Here is an 18,649-nt window from a genome sequence, read left to right on the forward strand (position 1 = left end):
ATGTTACCAAGTATGGCTGCCACGTGCACAGAATCAGGTCGTGCCCTGGGGACCCTTCAGTTAACTGTAAAATCCATAGTTTGGGGCAAAACCAGAGCGTTTCCAGATATGAGTTTCTCTTGGCAGATGCTTCCATTCATTCAGTCTCTATTTTTTAAGTGATCTTCCTACATCCCAAGAAGACCGCTTACATCAACACAGAGTTAATTTGTCGCCAAAGAAATCTTTATTAAACTAGATATTTGTGAATCAGTCGCCCCTTTTCCAGCCAAGGAGGTGTGTTAGGTTTTAGCTAGTCGTACCTCTTGGTCAGTAACGGGGTGGAGCTCAGTCCATTTATTGAAATACTTATTTGATTTGTTTTTAGACCTATCCTGGAATTATTACCTGCTCGTATGACTGCAGTGTCCAACTATGGAACATGTAACATAACAGAGTATATATACGGTAGTTCAATCATACGGTAATAGTATTACATTTCTAATTCCACCCTCAGAGTATAACTGATTGTACCTGCATGTAGCACACTGTACACACAGAGGACAAATATACAAATTTTATAACATACATATCTTACTCTATAATAGAAATATTAAACTCTTCGGTGGGTAATTACATGCATCTCCCCGGATTCTAAAGTGTTTCTAGAGAGTCACTGTGCCCTCTATAGCTTTACAACAATCTAATCAAAACTGTGGACCACTATAAAATATAAAGTCTCAGGGTCAACAGTCTCTCTTTTCCAGTCTCTAATAATGGTCCTAGTTTGGACCTCGACCCTATTTATTCTGTCCTTCTTTGACCCAGGTCACCAGGCCGCTCATCTAATGTCCTAAGTGGCGCTCTGTGTCCCTCAGTACTCCCATAGGGTAGCTGTATTAACCGATTCTGCATCTGCCTTGAGCGTGCCGGCCTGGTCCCCACGCAGATATTTGCCATTCTTGCCCTTGATGGCCAGACGGTTATGTTCTCGAAACTCAAAGAAGAAGTCCTCCGACATGTCTCCATCGCTGCAAATAGTACCATTACTGGAGATGTACCAGAACTTGCCGGCCTGGCCTGAGGAAACAGCAAAGAACATTACATTAATTAAGATAAAAAGTACGCAGTGTTGCAGTAGCATTTATTGATAATACATGTATAATGGCATGTGTACTGGGACTGTGTTAGATTCCTTTTGTTTCATATTGGTGTCAGTCGACATAAATATCTATTTGTTTTTCTGGACTGTTGTTTTATTGAATTCAAGGTTGCCATGTGTTGCGGGAAGCCTGCTATTCTAATCTCTTCAGCACTTCTTAATATATTTATTTTCCGAAGCTCACCCTACATTGTGAAAGCCAATGATTCATAATTTCATTCTGGCAGGCTGGATCACGTTTTTCCTGTACCAATTATTAGCCTACAGTATCTATAATTTCTATATAGAAATGAATTCTACATACACACTGAAAAGGCATCACCCAAAAATTAAACATAGGCGTGCTTAACCCCTTAAGGACCAAACTTCTGGAATAAAAGGGAATCATGACATGTCAGACATGTCATGTGTCCTTAAGGGGTTAAAGACAGGATGAAGATGTGCCCTGTCTATATATATATACATACATTCAGTGCTGTAAGTCTTGGACTGCCTGGTCGGGGCAACCCAGAACCTAAAGGGTAAAATGATAGCAAATGGCCAAGGTTGTCGTCCACGTGGCCCCAATCTGATATTTGAGTTGGTTGTTACCCCTCGAGCGTTGTGTTTGTACCTGACCTTTAATTTGGTAGGCGCCATTGTTAAAGATGATCTGGAAAACATCGTAGGAGGAACGGTTTGCATCGAGCGTGTTTGATGTTTTATGGTAGCAGACGAAGCCCAGATCTCCACGCAGGACCAGAATTGGTCTGTTTATCAGCTTTAGTATAAATTCCTCATCTTCACCTTTAAAATAAGATAAAACAGAAAACAATTCACTCTGGTAATATCTCAATCGAAGTACACAGTAAAGGCCTTTATATTATTAGATATATTGTTGTTTTTACCACGTCTCTAGTTCTTTCGTTTAGGTAAATCTGTCTTGGATAATTCTTTATCTTACTGTAATGTGGAGACTAGTGGAGTACTTGACATGTAGACTTACAGAAGGGAGTCATAGGTGAAGACTTGTTGGCATAGAGTACTGTCTGGGTTTGACCCTAAGACTCTGGGGACTCCAGGACTCTTAAAGGCACTCAGAGACAGACCCTCTCCAAGCCGATTTAATAATGCAGAATTTATATCTCGGGCAGAGAGCTCTGGGGAATCCCAATCCCTGTGCGCGCAGCCTCGGGTAGTTATCCCAGTTGGTATTGATTGATATTGATAAATGTAAATTCTGCATTATCAATGCAACTGAGGATGGTCTCTGGGTGCCACGGAAAGCCCTGCCTTTTGTCAAACTGCTCCAAATTGGTTTAACAAAAAACCCAAGGAATGGGGCCCATAGACTTGACATTCTATATTGAGTTGGAATAGTTGCGCTGCAGTTTTTATGTTACTTACACTGTCCCTTTAATATCATTATTAAAAAAAAAAAAAAAAACAACAACAACAATAGAATATGTAAATGGCTCTATGTCCTTTGTGTTGCTGGAGTTATTGTCCCATTACCAGCACAGTAATAGGAGATATTGTGTACAGTTTCCTGGCTCTGTTTACTATCCTTTGTGTACAATCGTGCCACCTGCTTCCCTTATTTACATGTACAAAATCTGAACAGACTCGTGTTTGCTGAAGCTACATTGTGTGACATTGAGTAGAGTGGTCCTCTTCTTCTAACTATATATGGGTGAAGTTTATACAATTAAGTCAAACTACAGGGTTTTACTAGGAAATGGCTAGAGTAAGCTTTGTGCGGGTGAGCAGGTGGGTAACATTATTTTTAGATTCTGCAGAAATGTACCAAACAGGATGTGGAAATGGCTGACATTCTATGAGAGGAACATCTAGGTTAAGTAAGGGTAAGTTGCTGGTGTAATGGGACTAGCAGTGAGGATCACCAGTCACGGCTGGTATTCTGTGATGGGCATGGAGGATCACCAGTCACGGCTGGTATTCTGTGATGTGCATAGAGGATCACCAGTCACAGCTGGTATTCTGTGATGGGCATGGAGGATCACCAGTCACGGCTGGTATTCTGTGATGGGCATGGAGGATCACCAGTCACGGCTGGTATTCTGTGATGGACATGGAGGATCACCAGTCACGGCTGGCATTCTGTGATGGGCATAGATAATTACCAGTCACGGCTGGTATTCTGTGATGGACATGGAGGTCACCAGTCACGGCTGGTATTCTGTGATGGGCATAGAGGATCACCAGTCACGGCTGGTATTCTGTGATGGGCATAGAGGATCACCAGTCATGGCTGGTATTCTGTGATGAGCATAGAGGATCACCAGTCACGGCTGGTATTCTGTGATGGGCATAGAGAATCACCAGTCACGGCTGGTATTCTGTGATGGGCATAGAGGATCACCAGTCACGGCTGGTATTCTGTGATGGGCATGGAGGATCACCAGTCATGGCTGGTATTCTGTGATGGGCATAGAGGATCACCAGTCTCTGCTGATATTTTGTGATGAGCACCAAGCAAGGATAGGAAGTGGTTGGCATGAGCCAGTAGCCATTGCTGTCCAACAGTGCTGGCACATCACACATAGTCATGGTACTCCTTGCATTATGACTCACCAACTGAGTCGCTGACTGCTGCCAGTTGCCCGTTCTTCTTTGTACAGATATACTTTCCATTGCTGGCTTTCAGAGCGACTTTCCTGCCTCGCCATTCAATTTCAAACATCGTGTTGGCAGCACTATGAAGACACAAAACGAAACCATGTTTCAGTCTCAGTTAAACCTCTTCAGTGGAAAGTCCCTGACTTGAATACCAGTCACATTATCACCGTTTGTACCTCGCTGAAATATGTGTAAAGTTCGATAGATATGTGAGACAATACATTTTGATATATTGAGAAAACAAAAACGATTGTTTAGGGATTTTTTTTCATTACAGCCCGCCATCATAGAGGCTCTAAAAAGTCCCCAACAAAAAAACATTTCCTACTATTCTGGTGAAGCCAACACAGATACGACCTTTTCTATCATTTACATTCATTTGAGAATCTGGAGGTAATCTCTCATAATAAGCCAGAGTATATTTAAATCCTTTCCACTAACGAAAAAATCAATCAATATTTCTCGACACATTATCAGTGCGCGAAGAACTGGTAACAATGTCCACATGATCACATTCCCGCGTTTCTGATACTTTCGGGCAACAAAGAGACCATAACCGGTTCAATGAAAAAGGGGCTCAACAGTTTAAAGGGACGCTACAGCTTACTGAGGTGCGTCATGTGTCACATTTGTGAGGGTTTATAAAAGTGACAATTTCACCCCCTGATTTGATATTTTTGGACGCACTCTCATTTGGTATGATATTATGAAGAATTTATCCAATAATGTTAAATAATTTAAAAAAAACTTATCAAATGATAAATCGACGCTTCATTAGAAATGGGAACTTTTATAATTGGGGGCAGTAACACTAAGATGGAGCGCACTGCCTTCCCCTTTTCAATGAGCCATACCACAGCTCATTGAGAAGCATTGGAAAGCCATGATCGGCTCCAGGACAAGCCTGCTCAGTGAGAATCCTCTGATTGGTGTATTCCCCGGCACAGACTGCAAACTATGCCTAGGATGAGGGGGAGGGCTTTCAAAGGCTGCAGACAGCTGGTCTGCAGCTTGTGTAAGCCGTATTTTCATATGGCCACAGAGAAAACATGGAGGACAAAATACATGCATGCATTCTTTGGGCATATATCTACAAAATGGAGTGTTTGTTTAATAAAACCATTGAAACAAATAGCAATTTCATCACCTGAAAGGACTTGAATAGAAGTTTAATAGGACTTTACTAACTAATAACCAGTACTTGGTTTTAGCGGAACGAACGCCACTAAAACCTCTCGTGGCTTGATGATGTGTGCGTGCAATGTTAAATAACGATACAGACGAATGACGATTCCTCATTCATTAACAAACAGGCGCTGCAACTAAAATATAACTAGCACATTTGATAACATAACAAAAAATGTGGACGGTACTTGGAATGTCCCTTACAGATACCTTCAAGAAACAGACTGCAAGGTCGCGCATGTGACCTTGTAACCTCATCAATACACTTTGCTGTCCACATCCTTCAACCTGCGATGTAATGAAAGACCCCTGCAAGGCGGCAACTTATTTATTGTTTTGTCATTAACCTTGCAATATCAGCATGTCAAGCTTGATATCATGAAATTAACAATGACACCATGGCTTTGGAATGGCTTTTAGAGGATATCATTTTCTGACTTCATTACTAGCAGGGAAAAAAAAAACCACAAATTTAGAATTTTGAACATCATCTCGCAATATTTTGCGAAAGTCAGAAAATGTTGTTGATTGGTTATCGATGCTGGATTGTAATGTAGTCGTTCATTTACCAAACTGTGAAAAAACATCCTTTGCCGTTTCTGAAGTCAGCCTGAGACTCAAGTTCCAAGACGCCACTAGCCTTGACAATCATTGTATCTATTATTCCATGCGCACACATGAAACACAAACTAGACTTCATAGACTCCCTGTTTGTATGACCCCCTGTTAGGCTCGACAATGGAAGAACACACAGTGTCTTTATACTTTGCATCCAAGGTAGCATTGCAGTTTATTCATTATGACAGTTACATTTTCCAAAAATGCCTTTCAAAAATAATAATAAAAAAATTGTTAGGACTTATAGATAAACTGGCACTTACTCCTCTGACGATGTCCATTTTTGGACACTGTTTTATATTGATGGCTAATCTTTGCACAGCAGATGGTTGTGAGCTACATTTAAAAAACACGTGTTGTGCTAAACTTGCATAGCATTGCTCTTATATATGTTTTTTTAAATCATATTAAAAAAATCAATTTATTAAAAAAAATATTAAAATATTTTTTTCTAAATATGAAATCACTTTTCTCTTCTAAAACTATTGTATTAATGCCATAGTTAGAGAGGAGCCTTGATTTATATTATAACAGAACAATTAATATAAATCTCTGCACTGAACCGGATAGAGATCGGGCCATTCCCATGGTGGAGGATGTTTGTGTCCATGCTCTCAATCAGTGTCCAAAAAAACATAATGGTTCATCCTGTAAATGACTGAAAGTCTCATGATTCATTCAGTCCCAGAACAATGACTTTCTTGTTAAGCTGAGCATTTCCAAGGCCTTCTGTGCTGTTCTGAATAATCAGCAATGAATTTGTGTTTAAAGGGGGAGGGACAATAATTTAATTGGCTTTAATGGGTTGAAGATGATAACATGTGACGGTATTGGAAATGTACATGTTTCCCCCCAAGGACTGGAGCATTCATCTGACCTCAAGTCATGGGTCTTTCTCAACCCATGACCACTAGGAATTAGGGACAGTGAATTAATTCTTCACAGACCACTCAGAGCTGCTCACAAGGACAAGGTATTACAGCTCCTTTATTCACCGTTATTATAATTATTGGTGTTTATACAGTGCCAACTCATTCCGCAGCGCTTTACAATATTATGAAGGTGGGGGAAATTAACAATAAATTAGACAATTACACAGGAACAATAGGTAGATGAGGGCCCTTCTCAAGCAAGCTTACAGTCTAGAAGAGGTGGGGTGACAGCCACCAAACAAGATGAAAGGAGATGGTTTGCCACAACTGCTCTGTATCGCAAAGTAGTAACAGAAAAGAAGGTTCTTCAGGGGTCCTAAACCATAGCCATTACATGGAATATGCCTACCAGCAGATTGGGGGATTGTAAAAACCTGAAATCTGTCCGAATAATTTAGCAGAATGATGGGTAATACATTGCATTACTACAACTACAAAAGCAATGGAGGGTAATTACTTGTGACGGTTAATGGGCCCCACGTAGACCTAGAGATAGAGGCATTGTCTCATTTCATTGATTCTCCGTGCGCCAACCTTACCGTGTAATCTTCAGCAATTCTCTGGTCTTGTACAGTCTGTGCACACTCAGTACTTAGTACAATTGTGACATCTCATCCAGAGCTCAACTAATATAGTAGGGTCACATTTTTATAATTTCGCTGTCTGCTAGGAGCCAATACATGGCTAGCAGGGTACATTAATAAAGACCCCCAGCTATAGGTGGTATTCAGGGGAGTATCCTTAATAAGGGTGGCTTGTAAAATGGCTGTACTGCTCACTCTATGTCTACCACCGATGTATAACGCGAAATAAGAGTAAAATATAGATTAATAAATCATGGATAATTTAACGGCTATAGTACGCAAGACCTCCGCCACATCCCATAACCTGGGACCCCTGGCTCGATTACAAAGATGGCCACTCAGATTGATCCTGAAAAGGAACTGGTCCACCACGAAATATCAACAGAACCCCCTCTACCCTTCCCTATCTTTCCTCCTTGTGTCTCCCCTGGTTCGAATTGTGAAAAACCGTCAGCTTATATAAAAATCTGTGCAAGAATGTCACTGCATGTCATAATATTTAATATTCTCACTCTTGTACCAACTCAATTTTATAACTATGACACAAGTATATTCCTGTTTATGATGCAATATGTCTGCGTAAAATAATTAATTAAAAACAAATTGCAAATGGCATTTCATACACCAACCACCGCGAGTAACAGACATCTTTGGTTTGCCCTAGCACTTCGTGGGCAAAGCAAGGAAATGAACCAATTAAAGGATGGATGTGGCACTTACATTTCAGTGGCTGTGGACTGAATGCCACCGTGGCTCACCAGGGTCCAGTACTTTCCTGCATTGGTGTGGAAACTACACCTTTTGGTCTCCTTGTCGATTTGCATTTGGAATGTTTCATAATCTGTCTCCTCGTCCTGGTTGGCTGAGACGTTTACACCTGAAAGTTAAAGAATTGAGACTGTTTTGGAGAATTCATGCAATGACAACGCCCATCACAAATAAGCTACAATTTATTCTGCAACCCTATGCTTTTAGTAACCAGCCTGTATATTTCAGGATAAGATCTATATAAAAATATAGATACCACCTATATTTATTCTGAGCTCGGAAACATCTTGACCCTGGGATTTTTCCAGGTTTGAATTGAAGAGCCACTTAAAGGGACACTCCAGGCACCAAAACAACTTAATCTAAATGAAGTTGTTATGATGCAAGGAGGCCCCAGTTTAACCCCAAAGTTGCCTCCAATGGCATTGTCACTAGAGGCAACTTTGAGGTTAAACCGTTCGAGAACGGTTTAACCCTATGAAGTAAGAGTGCCTCAAGGGGCCTCATTGCACCATAACAACTTCATTAGGATTACCTTTAAATTAATTTAGCATTTTTAAAGGAAACATAAATGCACACGTTGTATTTTTTGGAGAGGCAGAAACAATGTTCATCATATGTTCATTGAAAGGTCAGAGCTTGTAACAATGTTTGACAGGGAGCCAAGATGTAGGCACACAGTTGGAGGATAGATGTAAATACAGCGGCGTGAATTCCTACATTTTATTTTACAGACCTCACAAACACATTTTTTTTTTAAATATAGGGAATAATTTAACATAATCTTAAAAATCCATCGGAGTGATTGTTCCCCTTTAATAACAGAATAACATGCCGCAATTGCCTTTCTGGAGCTAGCATGCATGCCAAATATGCACAGAATTCATATTGGCCAGCCCGGAATTCTCATTTAAAGATGCCTCAATAGTGCAGTTGGAGGACACCAACAGGAGCAGAAAATCCAGGCACCATGACCACTTAAAATTAGTAAGTGGACATAGAGCGTGGATTAATCTTTTATTGATTCATTCTAATACTGGGAGGACTAAAATACTGGGAGGACAAGAAAGCAATGTAGCTACAGTATATATTTTAGCATTGCTGTGAGCCAACAATCCTCTCTGTACTAGTGACCCAGGGGGCAATTCCCCCCCCCCCCCCCCCCCCCTCACCCACCCGGTCCCTCCTGCCAGCCATCCCCTTACCCACACTTTTTTTATTGTGTCTGTGTTGGCATTTATCAGATGAGCAGCCTGTAATCCCTCTTGTGACATGCCTTGCCCGTCTGTCACTACCAATTGCCCTCTCCAAATTATACCTCCCAGCATCAGCTCATCGCCCAGTCTGCGGATGTGATCACTGCACCTCCTTTGGCCAATCCTGCAAATTCCCTTCCCAAACAATTGCCTCTAATTGAGCCTGTTAATCTGATTGCCGTATTTCCATCTGGCTGGCTGGTCTAGCACTCGCGACCCTCACCCGATATTAATCTTGACTGTTAGTCTTCATTTTGCATAAGAGGCTTTGCACAGGCTCAGGAGGCTGGGGAGAACATGTGTGCAGCATACGTTGGGCTCCCTTTCTCAAAATATGCAATTTATATACATTAATAAACACGTTACAAGATTTGTCAAACATAACAGAACATTATTTTATTTTGCTATGGTCTGAGTAACTCGTGTTTTTGACTGATTGATTTAGGGTGAAAGCAATCTTTATATTGACGTAAATATTTTATTTGAGTTTGATAAGAAAACAACATTTTATCAAAGTTCAGAAAATAAGGGCTTTTGAAATATACCCTTCTCTGTCTCATTAGAGACTTTGCCTTGAAGTGGCAGGTGAGCTAGCACTTTAACGACTATTGGAGTGATACTAAAAAACCTCCAGTTATTGTAAATTCTTTATTTATTTTTTGTGCATAATATAACAGACAGGGCTAGCAATGCCACGACAGCATTGTCAAACACAGAAATTCAGACATATTAAGACATTGGCATGCATATCATGAGCACATTTTGTTATAAGAAGATAAGTGGGACAAGAGTGTTGATGTGACTGAGAAGACAGTTAGAGCATATTAGTTAACATTGTTGTATGTTTATGCCACGGTCACTAGAGTTAAGGTGTACACACCGCTGGAATTAAACCACTTTGGCATCGTATTAATGTAACGGCATAATGAGCCTTATGTGTGTGAGAAGAAGCTAAGAGACAATAGGTCTAATTTACGTATATAAATCAGGCTGTATCGACAGGCTCATCTACAGCCACAGTCCCCGTTCACTCAACTCCTGAAGCCGGCAGGTCAGTAGAGTATGCCAGGGGGTAAGAATACGGCAGATTGGTCTTCAGGATATTATCTTGGTACTCTGCTGGCACTGGTATCCACCGATTATTGCCACTTCGTAACCCAGAGACGCTAGCCATCCTGGTGTGTGGGCTGTATGTGGAGGGAGCATGCTTGTCGACACGGGTTCTGGGTATGTGGTAGCGTGCACAAGGGCCGTACAGTGTGGTGCGGACATCCGCCATAGGGATCTCATAGGTTGCTTCTTCTTTAAGTGACTAAGGGCCTTCCATGAGTGTGAGTTGTGTGCAGGGGGTAGTTCCATTTTGTACCTTGGCCCAGGAGGATAGAAATCCTCAGCAGTGCAGCGCCGTCTGCATCCAAGCGTCTTCCGAGGCACTTGCCTCCGCTTCAGGGATGTCAGGGCCGCATCAGAGTTGCGTCTGGAAGGTTGCGACTTGGTACCTCTGTGTAAGGGGTCAGTATGGGTGTCTGCTGCTGCTGCAGGTTTCTCCCATCGTCTATGGATTTGAGCCCTGAGTTGCGACCAGAAGTGGTCAAAAGCCTTTGTTATCCGCTCCTCCTGTGAGGCCCACATCTTGGATGTTTGGGAACTTGTAGCCTTCCCGCCGGCGGCCATCTTAGAGCGCATGTTGCCAAGAGTCAGCTCAGCGGGAACAGCCATGCCCAGCTTGGGTGAGCGGGTCAGTGCCTTAGTGTGGACCGGAGTAACCCCAACTGGTCCAAAGGAGGGGGGGTGGGAACATGATGGATCCACATCAACGACAGAGGAAAGAGGTGAGCGGCCATAGGCCACAATTTTTTCCCATCTTGGAACCGTTGACCACCCTCTCCTGTACAGCAAATGGTACTAACAGGAGCATATAGCATGTTGCTAGCTGTAGAGAGACAGCGATTATTCAGTGAGGTATTCCCGGAGCTCAGCGGCTTGCTCGGCAGTCAGGCTCCATCACTCAACCTCCAGTTATTTAAATGTGTATGGGGATTTGGTATAATGTGCAGGTAACCTTTTTAGATTTTTTATTTTTTTTATTTTATGTATTGGGGCTGATGTGTACTATAGTCATTGCTGCCTCCCAGAAGTACGTGGAGTTTGAGCGCAGGGCTTAATTTTGTATGACTATATCTGCTGGCATGCTAAATGTTAAGATATTGGAATCAATACCCAATGCTTTGTGCCAGCTAGTATTTATGTAGATGTAGGAGAAAGAATCTCTATATTTCCTTTCCTCGCCTTTACTCTTGCCCCATCTCTATAAATGTCATTTTGTGTAACACAGCGGCTGAGATGGTTGGTGTCTCTACATGGAAATGAATGGGAGTTGCTTGTGGATAGGCTGTACACCTACGCTTTGTATGCATTCATTTCATTAGTTGGCTCGATGCCAGTACTGCGCATGCGCGACTGTATTAAATGATCACAGCAGAGAGGGAACTGGCTTACTGGAAAAGAAAATGTCTTTTATTCACTCACTAGAAACTGACAAAATAAAAATTATTATTCTAGCAAACTAAAATGGCTACAGGATAGCGTCCGGAACACAGGAACCTGCAGAACAGCGGCAGGACGTCTGATTGCTCAGTATTTACCATCTGACGCAGTTTGCCCGTTACCCTCATAAGACAACATTCTGGGGCATTCCGTGTCATCACCAGTAACTCTATTACATTGTTTAGCAACCAGATAATGGCGAGCAAGGTTAAACCCAGAATTTATCCTATTCTAACCAATACTAATGTGCATAGGGAAAAATGTTTTTTGATTTGTTAATTTTTAGATTGAATTGTATAACCAACTGGCAACATATAGAATCTCTGAAATTGACAAATCAAGCTTTGAAATAGCAATAGAAAGGTATAGCTGCACACAGGAAAATGCACTTTCTAACAGCAAATACTCTCAGGGTAAAAGCACACTCTGTGCAACTTTAGTGCCCAGTGTACAGGGCCAGCACACCAAGAGTTAGCTAGCTTGCAGTGACCAGTGTACAGTGCCAGCACACCAAGAGTTAGCAAGCTTGCAGTGACCAGTGTACAGTGCCAGCACACCAAGAGTTAGCTAGCTTGCAGTGACCAGTGTACAGTGCCAGCACACCAAGAGTTAGCAAGCTTGCAGTGACCAGTGTACAGTGCCAGCACACCAAGAGTTAGCTAGCTTGCAGTGACCAGTGTACAGTGCCAGCACACCAAGAGTTAGCAAGCTTGCAGTGCCTAGTGTACAGTGCCAGCACACCAAGAGTTAGAAAGCTTGCAGTGCCCTGTGTACAGTGCCAGCACACCAAGAGTTAGCAAGCTTGCAGTGACCAGTGTACAGTGCCAGCACACCAAGAGTTAGCTAGCTTGCAGTGACCAGTGTACAGTGCCAGCACACCAAGAGTTAGCAAGCTTGCAGTGCCTAGTGTACAGGGCCAGCACACCAAGAGTTAGCTAGCTTGCAGTGACCAGTGTACAGTGCCAGCACACCAAGAGTTAGCAAGCTTGCAGTGACCAGTGTACAGTGCCAGCACACCAAGAGTTAGCTAGCTTGCAGTGACCAGTGTACAGTGCCAGCACACCAAGAGTTAGCAAGCTTGCAGTGCCTAGTGTACAGTGCCAGCACACCAAGAGTTAGAAAGCTTGCAGTGCCCAGTGTACAGTGCCAGCACACCAAGAGTTAGCAAGCTTGCAGTGACCAGTGTACAGTGCCAGCACACCAAGAGTTAGCAAGCTTGCAGTGCCTAGTGTACAGTGCCAGCACACCAAGAGTTAGCAAGCTTGCAGTGACCAGTGTACAGTGCCAGCACACCAAGAGTTAGCAAGCTTGCAGTGCCTAGTGTACAGTGCCAGCACACCAAGAGTTAGCTAGCTTGCAGTGCCTAGTGTACAGTGCCAGCACACCAAGAGTTAGCAAGCTTGCAGTGACCAGTGTACAGTGCCAGCACACCAAGAGTTAGAAAGCTTGCAGTGACCAGTGTACAGTGCCAGCACACCAAGAGTTAGCTAGCTTGCAGTGCCTAGTGTACAGTGCCAGCACACCAAGAGTTAGCAAGCTTGCAGTGCCTAGTGTACAGTGCCAGCACACCAAGAGTTAGCAAGCTTGCAGTGCGTAGTGTACAGTGCCAGCACACCAAGAGTTAGCAAGCTTGCAGTGACCAGTGTACAGTGCCAGCTCACCAAGAGTTAGCTAGCTTGCAGTGCCAAGTGTACAGTGCCAGCACGCCAAGAGTTAGAAAGCTTGCAGTGCCCTGTGTACAGTGCCAGCAACCAAGAGTTAGCAAGCCTGCAGTGTGTGAATGTACAGTGCCAGCACACCAAGAGTTAGCAAGCTTGCAGTGCCTAGTGTACAGTGCCAGCAACCAAGAGTTAGCAAGCCTGCAGTGTGTGAATGTACAGTGCCAGCACACCAAGAGTTAGCAAGCTTGCAGTGCCTAGTGTACAGTGCCAGCACACCAAGAGTTAGCTAGCTTGCGGTGCCCTGTGTACAGTGCCAGCATACCAAGAGTTAGCAAGCCTGCAGTGCGTAGTGTACAGTGCCAGCACACCAAGAGTTAGCAAGCTTGCAGTGCCTAGTGTACAGTGCCAGCACACCAAGAGTTAGCAAGCTTGCAGTGCCCAGTGTACAGTGCCAGCACACCAAGAGTTAGAAAGCTTGCAGTGCCTAGTGTACAGTGCCAGCACACCAAGAGTTAGCAAGCTTGCAGTGCCCAGTGTACAGTGCCAGCACACCAAGAGTTAGCAAGCTGGCAGTGACCAGTGTACAGTGCCAGCACACCAAGAGTTAGCAAGCTTGCAGTGCCTAGTGTACAGTGCCAGCACACCAAGAGTTAGAAAGCTTGCAGTGCCCTGTGTACAGTGCCAGCACACCAGGAGTTAGCAAGCTTGCAGTGCCTAGTGTACAGTGCCAGCACACCAAGAGTTAGAAAGCTTGCAGTGCCCTGTGTACAGTGCCAGCACACCAAGAGTTAGCAAGCTTGCAGTGACCAGTGTACAGTGCCAGCACACCAAGAGTTAGCAAGCTTGCAGTGCTAGTGTACAGTGCCAGCACACCAAGAGTTAGCAAGCTTGCAGTGCCTAGTGTACAGTGCCAGCACACCAAGAGTTAGAAAGCTTGCAGTGCCCTGTGTACAGTGCCAGCACACCAAGAGTTAGCAAGCTTGCAGTGACCAGTGTACAGTGCCAGCACACCAAGAGTTAGCTAGCTTGCAGTGCCTAGTGTACAGTGCCAGCACACCAAGAGTTAGAAAGCTTGCAGTGACCAGTGTACAGTGCCAGCACACCAAGAGTTAGAAAGCTTGCAGTGACCAGTGTACAGTGCCAGCACACCAAGAGTTAGCTAGCTTGCAGTGCCTAGTGTACAGTGCCAGCACACCAAGAGTTAGCAAGCTTGCAGTGCCTAGTGTACAGTGCCAGCACACCAAGAGTTAGCAAGCTTGCAGTGCCTAGTGTACAGTGCCAGCACACCAAGAGTTAGCAAGCTTGCAGTGCGTAGTGTACAGTGCCAGCACACCAAGAGTTAGCAAGCTTGCAGTGACCAGTGTACAGTGCCAGCACACCAAGAGTTAGCAAGCTTGCAGTGCCCAGTGTACAGTGCCAGCACACCAAGAGTTAGCTAGCTTGCAGTGCCTAGTGTACAGTGCCAGCACGCCAAGAGTTAGAAAGCTTGCAGTGCCCTGTGTACAGTGCCAGCAACCAAGAGTTAGCAAGCTTGCAGTGCCCAGTGTACAGTGCCAGCATACCAAGAGTTAGCAAGCCTGCAGTGTGTGAATGTACAGTGCCAGCACACCAAGAGTTAGCAAGCTTGCAGTGCCTAGTGTACAGTGCCAGCACACCAAGAGTTAGCTAGCTTGCGGTGCCCTGTGTACAGTGCCAGCACACCAAGAGTTAGCAAGCTTGCAGTGACCAGTGTACAGTGCCAGCACACCAAGAGTTAGCAAGCTTGCAGTGCCCAGTGTACAGTGCCAGCACACCAAGAGTTAGCTAGCTTGCAGTGCCTAGTGTACAGTGCCAGCACGCCAAGAGTTAGAAAGCTTGCAGTGCCCTGTGTACAGTGCCAGCAACCAAGAGTTAGCAAGCTTGCAGTGCCCAGTGTACAGTGCCAGCATACCAAGAGTTAGCAAGCCTGCAGTGTGTGAATGTACAGTGCCAGCACACCAAGAGTTAGCAAGCTTGCAGTGCCTAGTGTACAGTGCCAGCACACCAAGAGTTAGCTAGCTTGCGGTGCCCTGTGTACAGTGCCAGCATACCAAGAGTTAGCAAGCCTGCAGTGCGTAGTGTACAGTGCCAGCACACCAAGAGTTAGCAAGCTTGCAGTGCCTAGTGTACAGTGCCAGCTCACCAAGAGTTAGCAAGCTTGCAGTGCCTAGTGTACAGTGCCAGCACACCAAGAGTTAGCAAGCTTGCAGTGACCAGTGTACAGTGCCAGCACACCAAGAGTTAGCAAGCTTGCAGTGCCCAGTGTACAGTGCCAGCACACCAAGAGTTAGAAAGCTTGCAGTGCCTAGTGTACAGTGCCAGCACACCAAGAGTTAGCAAGCTTGCAGTGCCCAGTGTACAGTGCCAGCACACCAAGAGTTAGCAAGCTGGCAGTGACCAGTGTACAGTGCCAGCACACCAAGAGTTAGCAAGCTTGCAGTGCCTAGTGTACAGTGCCAGCATACCAAGAGTTAGAAAGCTTGCAGTGCCCTGTGTACAGTGCCAGCAACCAAGAGTTAGCAAGCCTGCAGTGTGTGAATGTACAGTGCCAGCACACCAAGAGTTAGCAAGCTTGCAGTGCCAAGTGTATAGTGCCAGCATACCAAGAGTTAGCAAGCTTGCAGTGCCTAGTGTACAGTGCCAGCTCACCAAGTGTTAGCAAGCTTGCAGTGCCTAGTGTACAGTGCCAGCACACCAAGAGTTAGCAAGCTTGCAGTGCCTAGTGTACAGTGCCAGCATAGCAAGAGTTAGCAAACCTGCAGTGCGTAGTGTACAGTGCCAGCACACCAAGAGTTAGCAAGCTTGCAGTGCCCAGTGTACAGTGCCAGCAACCAAGAGTTAGCAAGCCTGCAGTGTGTGAATGTACAGTGCCAGCACACCAAGAGTTAGCAAGCTTGCAGTGCCTAGTGTACAGTGCCAGCACACCAAGAGTTAGCTAGCTTGCGGTGCCCTGTGTACAGTGCCAGCATACCAAGAGTTAGCAAGCCTGCAGTGCGTAGTGTACAGTGCCAGCACACCAAGAGTTAGCAAGCTTGCAGTGCCCAGTGTACAGTGCCAGCACACCAAGAGTTAGCAAGCTTGCAGTGCCCAGTGTACAGTGCCAGCACACCAAGAGTTAGCTAGCTTGCAGTGCGTAGTGTACAGTGCCAGCACACCAAGAGTTAGCAAGCTTGCAGTGCCCAGTGTACAGTGCCAGCACACCAAGAGTCAGCAAGCTTGCAGTGCCTAGTGTACAGGGCCAGCACACCAAGAGTTAGCTAGCTTGCAGTGCCTAGTGTACAGTGCCAGCTCACCAAGAGTCAGCAAGCTTGCAGTGCGTAGTGTACAGTGCCAGCACGCCAAGAGTTAGCTAGCTTGCAGTGACCAGTGTACAGTGCCAGCTCACCAAGAGTCAGCAAGCTTGCAGTGCCTAGTGTACAGTGCCAGCAACCAAGAGTTAGCAAGCTTGCAGTGCGTAGTGTACAGTGCCAGCACACCAGGAGTTAGCAAGCTTGCAGTGCCTAGTGTACAGTGCCAGCACACCCAGAGTTAGCAAGCTTGCAGTGCCTAGTGTACAGTGCCAGCACACCAAGAGTTAGCAAGCTTGCAGTGCGTAGTGTACAGTGCCAGCACACCAAGAGTTAGCAAGCTTGCAGTGCCTAGTGTACAGTGCCAGCACACCCAGAGTTAGCAAGCTTGCAGTGCCTAGTGTACAGTGCCAGCACACCAAGAGTTAGCAAGCTTGCAGTGCCTAGTGTACAGTGCCAGCACACCCAGAGTTAGCAAGCTTGCAGTGCCTAGTGTACAGTGCCAGCACACCCAGAGTTAGCAAGCTTGCAGTGCCTAGTGTACAGTGCCAGCACACCAAGAGTTAGCTAGCTTGCAGTGCCCAGTGTACAGTGCCAGCATACCAAGAGTTAGCAAGCCTGCAGTGCGTAGTGTACAGTGCCAGCACACCAAGAGTTAGCTAGCTTGCAGTGCGTAGTGTACAGTGCCAGCACACCAAGAGTTAGCTAGCTTGCAGTGCCCAGTGTACAGTGCCAGCTCACCAAGAGTTAGCAAGCTTGCAGTGCGTAGTGTACAGTGCCAGCACACCAAGAGTTAGCTAGCTTGCAGTGCCCAGTGTACAGTGCCAGCACACCAAGAGTCAGCAAGCTTGCAGTGCCTAGTGTACAGGGCCAGCACACCAAGAGTCAGCTAGCTTGCAGTGCGTAGTGTACAGTGCCAGCACACCAAGAGTTAGCTAGCTTGCAGTGCCTAGTGTACAGGGCCAGCACACCAAGAGTTAGCTAGCTTGCAGTGCCCAGTGTACAGGGCCAGCACACCAAGAGTTAGCTAGCTTGCAGTGCGTAGTGTACAGTGCCAGCTCACCAAGAGTCAGCAAGCTTGCAGTGCGTAGTGTACAGTGCCAGCACGCCAAGAGTTAGCTAGCTTGCAGTGACCAGTGTACAGTGCCAGCTCACCAAGAGTCAGCAAGCTTGCAGTGCCTAGTGTACAGTGCCAGCACACCCAGAGTTAGCAAGCTTGCAGTGCCTAGTGTACAGTGCCAGCACACCAAGAGTTAACAAGCTTGCAGTGCCCAGTGTACAGTGCCAGCACACCAAGAGTTAGCAAGCTTGCAGAGCCTAGTGTACAGTGCTAGCAACCAAGATTTAGCTAGCTTGCAGTGCCAAGTGTACAGTGCCAGCTCACCAAGAGTTAGCAAGCTTGCAGTGCGTAGTGTACAGTGCCAGCACACCAAGAGTTAGCTAGCTTGCAGTGCCCAGTGTACAGTGCCAGCACACCAAGAGTTAGCAAGCTGGTGCTGGCAAATGGTAATTTAAATTATTCTGCAATTTGTGCTGAACGTTAAAGGGATACTATAGTCACCAAAATAACTTTAGCGTAATGAAGAAGTTTTGGTGTATATATCATGCCCCTGCAGTCTCACTGCTCAGTTATCTGTCATTTAGGAGTTAAATTACTTTGTTTAGGAACCCATCGCTTAGTCACGCCTTCCTAAACACTTCCTGTAACGATTCATCTAATATTTACACTTCCTTTATTGCAAATTCTGTTTAATTTATAAATTCTTATCTCCTGCTCTGTTAACAGCTTGCTAGACCCTACAGGAGCCTCCTGTATGTAATAAAAAGCTAAATTTACAAAGCAGGAGATAAAACGTTTAAAGTAAGTAACATCTGATTGAAAATGAAACCATTTTGCTTTCATACATGCTGTGTCAGTCACAGCCAGGGGAGGTGTGGCTAGGGCTGCATAAACAGAAACAAAGTGATTTAACTCCTAAATGGCAGAGAATTGAGCATTGAAACTGCAGGGGCATGATCTGTACACTAAAACT

At 45.1% G+C, this 18,649-nt stretch overlaps 1 protein-coding gene across 1 annotated transcript in view; it reads right to left on the reverse strand.

The window, feature by feature from the left end:
• Window positions 1–207: 207 nt before the first annotated feature.
• The window catches only part of LOC134611943 (fascin-2-like), a 28,302-nt gene continuing 9,860 nt past the window's right edge, over window positions 208–18,649 (reverse strand). Inside the window, exons 2-5 of the mRNA XM_063456293.1 lie at window positions 7,800–7,956; window positions 3,716–3,837; window positions 1,760–1,927; window positions 208–1,059 (exon numbers count right to left, since the gene is read on the reverse strand). Coding sequence (XP_063312363.1) covers window positions 854–1,059; window positions 1,760–1,927; window positions 3,716–3,837; window positions 7,800–7,956 — 653 coding nt within the window. The 3' untranslated portion in view covers window positions 208–853. The remainder of the gene's footprint in view (window positions 1,060–1,759; window positions 1,928–3,715; window positions 3,838–7,799; window positions 7,957–18,649) is intronic.

Source organism: Pelobates fuscus, chromosome 5, assembly GCF_036172605.1.
Source record: "Pelobates fuscus isolate aPelFus1 chromosome 5, aPelFus1.pri, whole genome shotgun sequence".
NCBI lineage: Eukaryota > Metazoa > Chordata > Amphibia > Anura > Pelobatidae > Pelobates > Pelobates fuscus.